General features: G+C 43.1%; 1 protein-coding gene across 3 annotated transcripts; it reads right to left on the reverse strand.

The window, feature by feature from the left end:
- Nucleotides 1–902: 902 nt before the first annotated feature.
- LOC123160399 (histone-lysine N-methyltransferase EZ1) lies at nucleotides 903–10,008 on the reverse strand. Of its 3 annotated transcripts, none has more exons than XM_044578222.1 (16): nucleotides 9,648–10,008; nucleotides 9,162–9,275; nucleotides 8,739–9,067; nucleotides 8,306–8,467; nucleotides 7,501–7,585; nucleotides 7,235–7,384; nucleotides 7,104–7,151; nucleotides 6,971–7,036; nucleotides 6,560–6,852; nucleotides 5,607–5,700; nucleotides 5,278–5,489; nucleotides 4,099–4,230; nucleotides 2,910–3,000; nucleotides 2,000–2,047; nucleotides 1,781–1,909; nucleotides 903–1,587 (listed from the first exon to the last, which is right to left on the reverse strand). In XM_044578222.1, exons 3-16 carry the CDS (start codon nucleotides 9,062–9,064, stop codon nucleotides 1,225–1,227), a joined length of 2,199 nt encoding a protein of 732 aa, XP_044434157.1. In that variant the 5' UTR covers nucleotides 9,065–9,067; nucleotides 9,162–9,275; nucleotides 9,648–10,008; the 3' UTR covers nucleotides 903–1,224. The 3 variants fall into 3 exon arrangements, with proteins under 3 accessions (XP_044434157.1, XP_044434156.1, XP_044434155.1); XM_044578221.1 differs by having other exon boundaries at nucleotides 5,565–5,700; XM_044578220.1 differs by having other exon boundaries at nucleotides 5,278–5,700.
- Between the last annotated feature and the right edge of the window lie 2,106 nt (nucleotides 10,009–12,114).

Consider the following 12,114-nt stretch of genomic DNA (forward strand, 5'->3'; position numbering starts at 1 on the left):
GCCGCTGCTGCTGGCGGCGCTCGAAGTACGCCGCCCAAGCCGCGTGGTTGTCGACGGCGTACTGGGGGAGGGAGAGCTTGGCGTCGTCGGCGAAGTAGGATGGTTTGGCCACGGCGTCAGGCAACGGGGGAATGGGCACTCCCCCATTGCTGAGCCTCCAGCCCGTCGGCCCGGAGCGCATGTCTGGCGGCGCTGGGATGTTCGCCTGGAACAGGAGCCAGGACCTGTTCGCGGAGCGAACTGCGGCCGAAGCCGTTGGCCGCCGCCTCGTCTCCGGGAAACGCTCGGCCATCGAGAGATTGTGTGGCTGGGGGAGAAGAGCTCGGCGGCGGCGCTCGGGAGAGGGAGGGCCGGGGGAGAAGAGCTCGGTGGCGGCGCTCGGGAGAGGTAGCACTCATCAAAGGCGAGCGCGGCCATATATAGCCGCGTTGCGTCTGTGTGTACGCGTCCGAGGGAGGGGAGGCGTCGGCGCGCCGCCCCGTGACGCACCGCCCGTGAGGAATCAATGGCAAAGCTGACCGGCGGCAGCCTTGCCCTTGATTCCCCGCGGGAAACCAAGGCGTCGGGAGAAGACGAAGCGGGCGCGCCGGGTTCGGGTTGGGTCCGCGGCGCCAATTTCGGCCCGAGCCGACGAAAAATGGGCCCTTGGGGCGCGACTAGGCCGAAAAGTCGGGGGCATGGCTGGAGATGCTCTCACCTGTACTCATATACTGAGTACATTTGACGGAGGGCCCTTGCATCTTGCTTGCCAAACCAGCAAACCATAACGACAGGGCGTGTCGCTCGAACAACAAATCGCTCGCAACGACCCTCGTTGAGCCTGGATCAGCCTGTGAGGTCTGGGAAGGGCAAACGCACCAACAAAGGCAAAAACCTCGCTGTGCTGGGCACAGAGCACAACATACATTGAAGATAGCTTTTCAATTAAACCAACGGCACAGCATGATCGCCGGCCACCGAAACTGATACAGCGTCCGGGGCAGTTTCCAGCCAAATAGACCGGATGCCCGCAACACCACTGACCCCAATCGCCGCTACGGCGTGGGCACCTTATTACAAAGCCCTAAGGATGAATAAAACCCGACACTTATTAAATGGTTCATGCTCCATCCACAAAGGAGTGCTGATAAAGGTGCCAACGAATGTAAAAGTTCAAAATTAAGGTGCTGAGATAGCTTCTGAATTTCGGCCCCGCGACAAAAAGAATCAACCAATGGTGTTTCTTCACCGGGCATGCTTCCTCGGTCGCCCTCTGGAAGACTTCCGGGGCCTCTTTGCTCGTCCGCTGGAAGATTGCTCGGGGTCTTTCGCTCCAGGAGTATCAACCTTCTTTGCGCTTCCACTGGAAGATTGACCGGGGTCTTCCGCTCCAGTGGCATCATCAGCCTTCAGAGCCCACGCTGGTGCTTCGTTAGGTGCGTAATGGTAATCATAAAAAATCTCCTTGCCTGCATTAATCCGCTCATTGGCGAATATGCCCACCCTATGGTCGCCTGCTACAAACATAACCTTGGCATAGCAATTCGGATCAGGGGAATGGTTGGCAAACTTCAGCTTGTTGCCCATCCTGAAGGCATCGAGAACAAACTGCGTCCAAAGAGTATGCATAAGCAACAGCTAGCGTCTGGATCAGATATAAAATACAGGTTTTTGAATAAACCGAGCTGACAAGGAGAATAACTCAGCTCATGCAAAAGCACTATAGCTAAATCTGGTGATCAGTCCCGCGTGTAACCGTGAATGTTTGCATACTGTAACTGGTATATTTCTGCACACGTACCTCAGTATTTAAGTTGAAAAGGAATGATGAATTCTCACGGTCATATCTCTGTCCACGCTTGGCTGCTTCCCTATGAGAGATAAGCTCCCCAGTGTACTCCCCAAGACAGTCATCCTTGCCAACAGTATTCTGAAGATTGTGGAAAAGATATTCATGCTTTCCACATCATTCTGGGGTACAGAAAAAGAGTGATGAAGAGGATGAAAGGAGCAATTTTACCTTAACGAATGCTCCCCAGCCAGAAACATCAGATCTCCCAAGTACGACCTGAAACAAAAGTCACACTAATTCAAGACCATCAACAGGCCTAAAAAATATATATGTTTGTTCGAAAGAGGAGCAGGACATTCTAAAAGTGAGTATTTTATTTCCCTAAGAAAAGTGAATATTTATAGGGAGGCATGTGTTTTACCGGGTATCCGATGTGTCGTGTCACAACATTAAGTCAATCGTGAACATAAAAAATGCAATTTTCCTTCAATATCTGTTAGTGCCCTTTTAAAAAAACAAAGGTGGCATTATCCAATTTTCTTTTTTCCATTATTTCAGAAGAAAAAATGCTGTCCACAAAGGCTACTAAACTTCAATTGATGGTAAGAAAAGTTTTTGCTGAATAAAGTATCAGACTTGAATCAAGTTTACGGTATCAGTTTGTTTTAGTATCCTAATTGGTTCATAGCTGGCTCGGAAAACCCATAACCAAGAAAAACCAACGCTCATAAGGAATCAGTTCCTAAAGGGTCTATATGGGATACAGGCTTCAACAGTAATGAAAGGTGGCTCAAAAGAGATCTACTCCCTCCGTTCCAAAATAGATGACCCAACTTTGTACTAAAGTTAGTACAAAGTTGAGTCATCTATTTTGGAACGGAGGGAGTAACACTTAAATCATGTTTAAATAGCATATAGCAATTCAGACCATGGTCTGGTGAAACTATCTATAAGTACAACTGGGTAATGGATTGGACATATGAGCCTGCAGTTATGCACACAAAGTATTTGCTGTCCTTATCTTTATCTTTAGTTTAGTAAGGGACATGATTAGAAGTCATCAAACCAAGTATCGACTCAAAGAAATTATAAACAAGATGTCCACAACATTTGATAGCATAAGTGCATTGTTGTTTACCTTTTGTTGTTGTCTAAGAAGCAGTTTCATGTTCTGACATCCATAATTATCACCTCTTTGGTTGGGGACACCCAATGAACCGTCACCACAACTGTAGGTTAGAAAAGGAACAGTTCAATGTTGTTCTAAAAAACTTATGGAGCAAACCACTTCCACAAGGCACTAATGGAACACCCTTTTTAGCATGACTGGATAACTCTGACTTTATACATCTGAGGTTGCTTTCAAAATTAAGTTACTCAACTGAAGTTGCTGTCCAAGATTTGCTGTTTAACTCTACATACATGCATAACAAATTAACAATTGAAGTAAGCTACAAAGTCAGAAGATTTCCTATCATGACATGATTTCAGAAAGTAACTTTCGAAGTTCAGGTAAATACCCATCAGATATTGTTCTAATTTATTTGCACAGTTATCATTACGTCAGATTTTAGCAGAGGTAAACAAAGTGCATAAACAAATGGGAAACATAGATGTTTTCACCCCCTTTAAACAATGCACTGGTACACATGAGCATTCAATTAACTATGCTAGCAAATGGGCAACATCATATCAAATTAATAGGCATGATGATTGTCAGCTATGGCTGATGGCTACAAATTTATTTTATGAACTTAAATTCAGTCCCATTGTTTAAGCTTTAGTTGCAGAAATGAGTATCTTGAGATTAAAAAAAATTGAGAATAGTAATTTTGAACTACTCTGGTACAGGTTGGATCAGAGTGCAAAGAACAAAAATCACAAGTCTGTCTAAACAGATCATTAAAAATTAACTACAAAATCTTTCAAAGAACTCCGCCTATGTCTTCTAGGCATAGCCGGTCCCAAGCCCGGGTAAAGGAGGAGGGTTGTGATAGGCTTGGCGAGCCAACGTAAAAACTAGCCAGTCCCATAGGTATGAAACCCATTTGAGCGAGAATAGTACTAGGATGGGTGACCTCCTAGGAAGTCCTCGTGAAAGGGTTTCATATCTAAGGGTTGTGATAGGCTTGGCGAGCCAACGTAAAAACTAGCCAGTCTTTTGGGTATGAAACCCATTTGGGCGAGAGTAGTACTAGGATGGGTGACCTCCTGGGAAGTCCTCGTGAAAGGGTTTCATATCTAGCCTACCCCAACTTGTTTGGAATAAAAGGCTTCGTAAGTAAGTAACAAAATCTTTCAAAGATTCCCCAGTTGCAGATACATACCCTACCCCACACTTTCTGCACACATCAGGATCACATTCCCTGTCAGCAGCAAAGCATGGGCACTGGCGGCTGCGACACTGAGCCTTTGCACAATTACAGCCTCGAAAACGATTCTTGCACGCTTTCGGACACCTGGAATGCAAAGAGCATAAAATTCCACACAACAAATAACAATCTGTAAATGATGACATAAGGATGAGGATACCAAATTGTTTGCATGCTACCGTATGTGTGTTCATCCGTCTGTATAGCTCATTACAATCATAATTGGAATTTCTCAAATGAAGTAATAATAAGAAATTATCGAGGACCTAAGAGTAGTACTATTGGATTTCATTCTTTTCTGAGAGTTGATCCATCTATTATGCAGCTTCGTAAAATCTTTTTTGAATCCAATAGCTTGGATATTCTCTATAAAGAGTTCAAGGATGGTAACTTGTCATGAGACAGTAACTCAACTACACAGTACTCAGTCGGTACATTAAGCAATATAACAGAAAATTAAAGCAAACTGCATCTATAAATATATGATACATGTGCAATGATATTCATATCCAGGAGGACAAGCAGCCTCAGTTCACCTACAATAGGACTAACCAAGCATAATCTCTACTATTAAAGTGGAGTCTGCGGTCGTGATGGTACGTCGTGGTCTGGTTTGGTTTCATAAGTTTATTGGTTTCACGTTAATTATGGAGAGTATCATTCTTTCGATGGGAGGATCACATTAATTATGGAGAGTATCATTCTTTGAACGGGGGGATTACGTTAATTATGGAAAGTATCATCGAGTGTTTGATGGGAGGATCACGTTAATTATAGAGTATCATTCTTTGGACGGGGGATCACGTTACTTATGGAGAGTATCATTCTTTAGACATGAGGATAACGTTAATTATGAAAAGTTCATCGAGTGTTGGACGGGAGGATCACTAGAATATGTATGCCCCCGTTGCAACGCCCGGGAAATTAGCTAGCCTAAACAAAGGATGAGTATCAAACCAAGCCACACTGAAGCAGAGGGCAAACAATATTTCTGGTACCAGCAAAAGTAGGTTAGACCATGGGAGAGATCAGCGATAAATCAATACATAGAAGAAAAATATATCTGTATACTTCAAATGCATACAAACTTAAGCATAATGATGCAAAATTTGTAAAGGAAACCAATTAACTCACCCACATAATTTCTCACAGCATGTATCATTTTTAAGACATGGACACTGTTTCCCACATGCCGATTGACAACCACATGGATTGTAATGCTGACGAAGCTCACCCTTCATTGCTGCAATCCTTTTCCTTATGAAACGGTAGACTGTAGATCTTGAGGCATGCTTGACCCTTCCTCGCTTTCTAGGACGCCGTGATCCCAGGCCCAACCCATGTCCCTGTGATGTCAACATCGGCAGCACTGACATAAGATACCACCCGGGTGAAAATATATAGAGTAAACTGAAACCTACTTTTATGAATCCTTTAACAAGAGAATCAACACCGCTAAAAACCTCAGATGTGCTGCTGTTCTCAATATAATTCATATACTGAAAAACATCACTGCATGATTTCTCTCCATCAAAAAGGTTCCGAGCAATTAAACAACTGCATGAAAAGAAACCCACAGGTTCAGTCTTATGACTATTAATTCCGGAAAGCAGGGTAACCCTATGACTACAATAATGATAATGGAGAGTGATGATTCGGCCCCCGGAGTTATTTGCTCCCACTGTGAGCAGTAAAATCCCAAGAATAACTTCCGACTGTCAACAATTCAAGAAAAGAAGACAGATGCAAGTGATATGTGCTTGCAAATCTTCATGGAAAATGAGTAGTTTCGCGCCCTATCAAAAAAAATCAGTGCCCTAAAAAATATAAGTGGCAGTGGGACTGTGGAGTTAAAATTTTAAAATTAAATCATTAGTGGAAATATTTTTGTAGTTATGTTTCTAAGCCGATGGTCATAGTCCATACAACTTCCAATAACAAGAATTTTTAAACATTCGATTCTCCAACGTTTTTCCAATCCCCACTACAGCTTCACACTTCTAGGATGATGATGAGGTAAGTAGAAGGCATGAAGAATTATGGATAAACATTACTCATTAGGGATCCATGATCAAAATCTTCCAAATGGCGGAGCATAACCCTTCACACATAACCTTACTTAGTTCAGAATTATGTTGACAGGTTATTCAAAGCTACTCCCTCCGTCCCATAATATAAGAACGTTTTTGAACTAGTGTAGTGTCAAAAACGCTCTTATATTATGGGACGAAGGAAGTACATAGGAACTTTGACCTGACTGGTTGTATAATACTCCCTCCGTAAAGAAATATAAGAGCGTTTACATCACTGAAGTAGTGACCTAAACGCTCTTATATTTCTTTACAGAGGGAGTAGTAAGCAACACAGTAACATTAAATTCAAGGTATAAATTCAGTCATGAGGAGAAAGGTCCAACCTGTTCCTTCCAAAAATCTCCACACCTTTAACTAGAAGCTCTTTCTCAATCACCATCCAGGATACAAGATTGTCTTCTTGCCTGCATATATTCTTATCGACTAATTCTTCCTTCCTAGAACTATCATGACCATCTGTTGCTGAATGCTCATTATTTGTTTCCACCATCAAATAATTACGATCTTCCACTAAAGCTGAGTTATTCTCCATTTGATGTGCATCCTTCTTCCGAGAACTTCTTGTGCTTGGAGAATTATGTTGTGAGTATGCAACTGAATCTTTGTGTTTGGTGGCCTGGCAATATATGGTTTGAGAACAGTATCAATGCAAGTCGGTGCTTATCTTTCGTAATTAAAATTGTCAGAGAAGACAAGCAGCTTTTCAGAAGTCATATACACCATAAAATACGAACCAGCTTATAACAATGAATACCACATGGTACATCATCCATGCTGTTCCAAGGTGATTGCTTTTCTGCCTGTATGAAGAAGGCACAAATAAGAAAAAACACGTAATTTTGGAAATAATTCTGGAACAAAACTTACAGGAAATATTAAATCTTGAGAACACCCGTGTAGTTTGCAATCAAAAACCTGCCAATGTCAGGATGAGAAGAATATTCATCAGCAACAAGAGGCATTACATATATCACATGACGATTGATAGATGAACATACTAGACATCGCCGACAAAAGAGATTATCGAAGGAATCCAATGCTGCAGCCAAATCTTTATCGTGGTAGATATCTTTCAGTTTGGCATTAAGTTTGGACACTTCTTTGGAAGAACTTTCAGTATTCTCTCCTTGTAAGATCTCATATCTGGCCTGTAAAAGTAGGGCTATGTGTGTTATTGTCAATGGTGAAAATGTGAATTGGAAAAGGAAAAGCCCAAATGGCCAGAATGCTATTGAGATTAACTGACTATGAAGAGAAAACTAACCTTTATATCACCAGCAGTCTTCTCAAAACATTGAGCTAGGGTCTCCAGCACTTCATCAGACATGCCACATTCGTCAATGGTCATCCTAACATGAAAGTAGAGGAGGAACATAAATTATTACACCAAAACATCAAAATGCCCAGTGAGAGAAAGACATCTTATAGCAGAAGCCAAAATATATTGTTGATCTATCAAGTTTAAGAAAGATGTAAACTCATCAACAGACTACTCAGATTAGAGGTAGACAGTGTAAACTCGATAATTTTATTCCTGAACAATATGGTAAAAGCAAATCCTGCACCCAGTTTGGATAAAACTAAATAACCTTACTTTTCTGGGGGTCCAAGCTAGGCTAGTTTGATTATGCTCCCACAATGAAAAATAATTAGACAGCAGCAGCAACAGAAGAGACCCCTAGGTAAAAAAGTAAAAAAGCCACACATGTGTAACTTATTGCTATTGAAGTTCTCTACTACATGAAAATGAAGTGGACCTATGCATGCCACAATAATTACAAAAGTGATATTTTGTATTTGCACTACTTTAATACTGTATAAATCTTGGTATATTATGTCTTGTGAAATAAAGTTGTGACAATCTTTAAATTTAAAGTAAAGTGTGTGCAATCTCTAAAGGAAAATACGACAAACTTATTGTTTTAAAGAAAAGTAAGTGCAATAGCAATCATTCAAAAAACTGTGATTCTTAAACCATAGCAGATGTCAGTCACAAATAAGTGCAGAAGTTAAACTAGGTAAGGTAAAGTAATGCAAAAGAAAACAATGGAAACCCCAAGTTTGTTTACCGAATAAAACAATCTTCAGAGCTTTTGAATTCCCTTTTCTCCTCTTCATCCTCAACAACTTCATCTTCACTATCACTGAACATTAAAGCTTCACCACAATGTGCATTGTAGTAAATATTTTGTCGATGAAATGCAGATTGGTCTTCCGTCATCCTCTGGTTCCTGCATGAAACCCCGATATATCTTTTGTCTCAGAAACAATACGAGACCTTACTCTTGCAAAAGGAGAAAAGTAAAACTCTTATGTACAAAATATACTATTAAAATCCCTATCAGCAAACACTTCCATTCAAAGCATGCCCTCAATCTAATCATAAGCTGTTGCTGCTGCTCTCTACCTCAACCGTGCAGTAGCGACACACAGAGATTCAATATTTAATACATCTGCATCAGTTTTGGGGAGGTTGGGAAGTGCCTGTGATATGAAACAGACCTGTCCAAAAACACCCATGTTGTATAAGGTGGAAGGTCTGACACTTTTGGTAGTTCAATTGGCTTATTAGCATTCTTTGCAGTGAGAATTCCACCCAAAGTAGCAGTCGATGTGCCATACGGACTATCTTCTTGAGAACTGCCACCATCTTTCTCAGCAAGGCACAGTTCAAGACCAAGCGTTGAGCACGACGCATCGTGTTGCCTAGGTGTCAGCAGATTCGTGGCTAAACCTGTACCATCCAATGCACTCGTTTGCCAGATTGTTGAAGAACCGCGATTGCTCTGCATAATGGTGCTGAGCTTAATCTTGTTATTCTCTACCATATCCTGGAAAAAAATTTATAACAATCAGACAAATGACACCGGGAATATCTGATTAATAAATGCGGAGGGGAGTACAGAATGTGTGGTTTCAAAGCACCTTAATCTCAGCGGAACGAAGTGTTGCGAACTCATTCTTCAACGAGTTAACATAAGTTGAAACGGAGACCTCGCTTAATTCTCCATCCGGTATAGCCTCATCATCCTGAGGAACCTGCATTGACAGTAACTTCATCAACACATGCGTAACACAGACTCACATAATGGTTATATGACTGATTAGGGGTACAAAAGTATCCGAGCCGAAAAGAGAGGCGATATTAGACCCCAAGCATTAGTTCCACTCAACATTACAGGGGGTCAGGATTCAGGACACAATGCACAACATAAGTGTGGATTTCCATTTTGCAGATAACTCTCAGCTGCTAAGCACAGTAGTGAACTGGGACATACGATCAGGTACTAACGTTATAAATTGAACTCATAATTGCTAAGCAAAACTCCAACGGCAGCTCCTGAATTCGAGAGGGGGGAATACAGGATTACCAACACCCTAAAAAACGAAAGAGATCGGAATGTCGAACACCTCGGCGGCGGCGGCGGCGATGCGCGTTGGAGGCGGAGGGGTTTGGAGACGTGAGGTGTCCGCGGCGACGGCGAGCTACGGTGCGGCGGCAGCCCTAGCCTCTAGGGCACAGAGAAGGATTGGGGATTCGGCGCCCGCATTGGGTCGGAGCGTCGGATTGCAGCCTACACCACTAGGTCTCTCCGGGCCGGACCCCCGGCGCGAGCGGCCGGCGGTTGGCGCCGAGAACCTGTATGTGGCGGTGGCAGCGGCGGCCATCGGACCGGACGCCGAGATGTTCTGCGGCGGGGACAGCGTGCGCACGGCGGAGCGCGGCGGCGGGGTGGTGTACTTTTCAACCTTTTGTGCTGAGCACACAAACGACACAAAACTCTCCTCAAAAAAGAAAAAGAAAAGGAAAAAAAAAAGGAAAAACACAAACGAGACAAAACTGTATGAATTGTAGACGCTAGAGACTAAAGAGCATCTCTAACAAGAGCATCTCTAACCGACACTGTAAACTCGCGGTCTGAAAAGGGTCTTTTTAGACAGCACAAAATGTGTTTTTCGGGCCGATTTTTCCTTGCACGGAATAAACCTTGCAAACGGCACCTGTAAAACCATATATTCCCCACCGCAAATGAATATTCCTGGGTCGTCTTCTACAATTGTTTTCTTGTTCCTCTGGTCGCTCAGCCGGCTACCCGTCCAGGCCGCTGCCCGCCTCCCCTCGTCGTTCCCCGCCGCCCCCGACCGCCCCCGTCGTTCCCCGTTGCTCCTGGCCCTGCCCCGCCACCACTATCCCGACCTAGGCCGCGAGGAGTCGCGGGAGGCCAGCACCATCCAAGCCGCCGACATGAACGACCATGGCGGAGATGACGGAGGAGGACCGATCGAGACCCACCAGATCGACGCGTGTGTGGTTGGAGACAGCGGAGAAGGACCGGATGCAACGAATTCCGTCAGATTCTGGACTCCGATGTCGGTCCGGTGACATTTGGGGCAAGAAATCTACCCACAGCCAGCGTTGACCGGTACACGGGGCACCCTCAGTTTGGCCTCCGAGCCTTCAAATACAAGGGTCTCGGGTGTGGGTTTTCGGTGGCTGAAAAATATTTACAAGTTTGACCACTTTTATGGTGTCTATTCTTTACACATTTTCGACCAAAACCTTCAAAACCAAAAATTATAAGGATTTGACCGCTTTTATGCTGTCTGCTAGAGATGCTCTAAGATATAATTCACACAATGCTCTTCTAAAAGCACCAAAGACACACAATGCGAAAATACTCTTGCATAGTTTTTCAGCAACATTGTTTTCTCTCTCTCAATGAATGAAAAGGTCGTTCTAGTTGGCCGTTCGTAAAAAGAATACCTAAAACTAACTTTTACAATAGATTTGATCTTTTTGGAAAAAGAAAAACGGAAACTAGCACCTCACCAAGTAGGGGAAATCAGATTCCGCCACCATACATAGAAAGGAGTAAAAAGTATCATACTCGCACCAAAAATCAAACACATTAACCTATGGGAGAATGGCGGCCAACCGGCATGGCCACGTGGCGCATGCGGGTTGGCCGTGCCAAGAAACTTTTTGATTTCTTTTGGAAGATAAAATTGAGAATTTTTTTGATTTTTTTTGGAAGGCGAAATTGAGACTTTTTTCTTTTGAGAAAAGTTTTTTTTTTAGATTATTTTTTAAAGATGGAAGTGAGACTTTTGTTTCTTTTTTATTTTAAGATGTTTGGTAGGCTTTTCTTTTTTCTTTTTGAGATGGATGTGACATTTAGTCGTTCACGCATTATGAGAAAGTTTTCTTTTTAATTTTGAGATGAAGTTGAGAATTTTTTTTCTTTGAGAGGAAGAAATACATGCACAACTTTGTAGATAGTAACACGTGAAACTTGAGATATCATCCACTATAAAACATAACTAGGGATCGAGATACATGTATAAATTAAAGCAAATTAATTGAGATTTAAACCGAAATCCAACGCGCATCACTAGATCCCGATCTAGTATTCTGGCATACATCCGTCGTTGCAAAACATAGGCATATATCTATTCGTGTTTCCCATCTATTAATGGAGACCGTTGATACCATCCCCGCCTCAGACCACAAAAGATATGAAATAATTGAAATAAACATGCAAACCTCGGTTGGGTAGGGAGACGGATGGGAGCCGCTCCCTGATGCGGCGATCGAGAGCAACGCCATGGCCACACCCACGTCGTGTGGACAAAAGGCTTGGGTTGTGCCCCCTTGCATATCTAGGGCTTGGTCACGCATTCTTTTCCTCCACGGAATGACGTGTTTTTCCATTGAGAAGAGATGAGAGAGGGTTTCGCTACGAGGATCGGCGGGAGAGGAGATTATAAAGGGGGCATGGTTGAATATCTATGGAATTATTTTACTACCCGCCATCCCCGCCGCCACCGCACGGCGGGAGCATGAGTAGGTTAGCGAACTCAAACGTTCCTAAGAGGT

Source organism: Triticum aestivum, chromosome 7B, assembly GCF_018294505.1.
Source record: "Triticum aestivum cultivar Chinese Spring chromosome 7B, IWGSC CS RefSeq v2.1, whole genome shotgun sequence".
Taxonomy (NCBI): Eukaryota; Viridiplantae; Streptophyta; class Magnoliopsida; order Poales; family Poaceae; genus Triticum; species Triticum aestivum.

Bases quoted from the DNA above. Each gene is read 5' to 3' on its own strand.
- LOC123160399 (XM_044578220.1), bottom strand. From the start codon at position 9,064: ATGGTAGAGAATAACAAGATTAAGCTCAGCACCATTATGCAGAGCAAT. The intron at 4,231-5,277 runs GTGAGTTAATTG...TTTGCATTCCAG, and splicing joins TGCTGTGAGAAATTATGTGG to GTGTCCGAAAGCGTGCAAGA. The intron at 2,048-2,909 runs GTAAACAACAAT...CTTTTGTTTCAG, and splicing joins TTCTTAGACAACAACAAAAG to GTCGTACTTGGGAGATCTGA.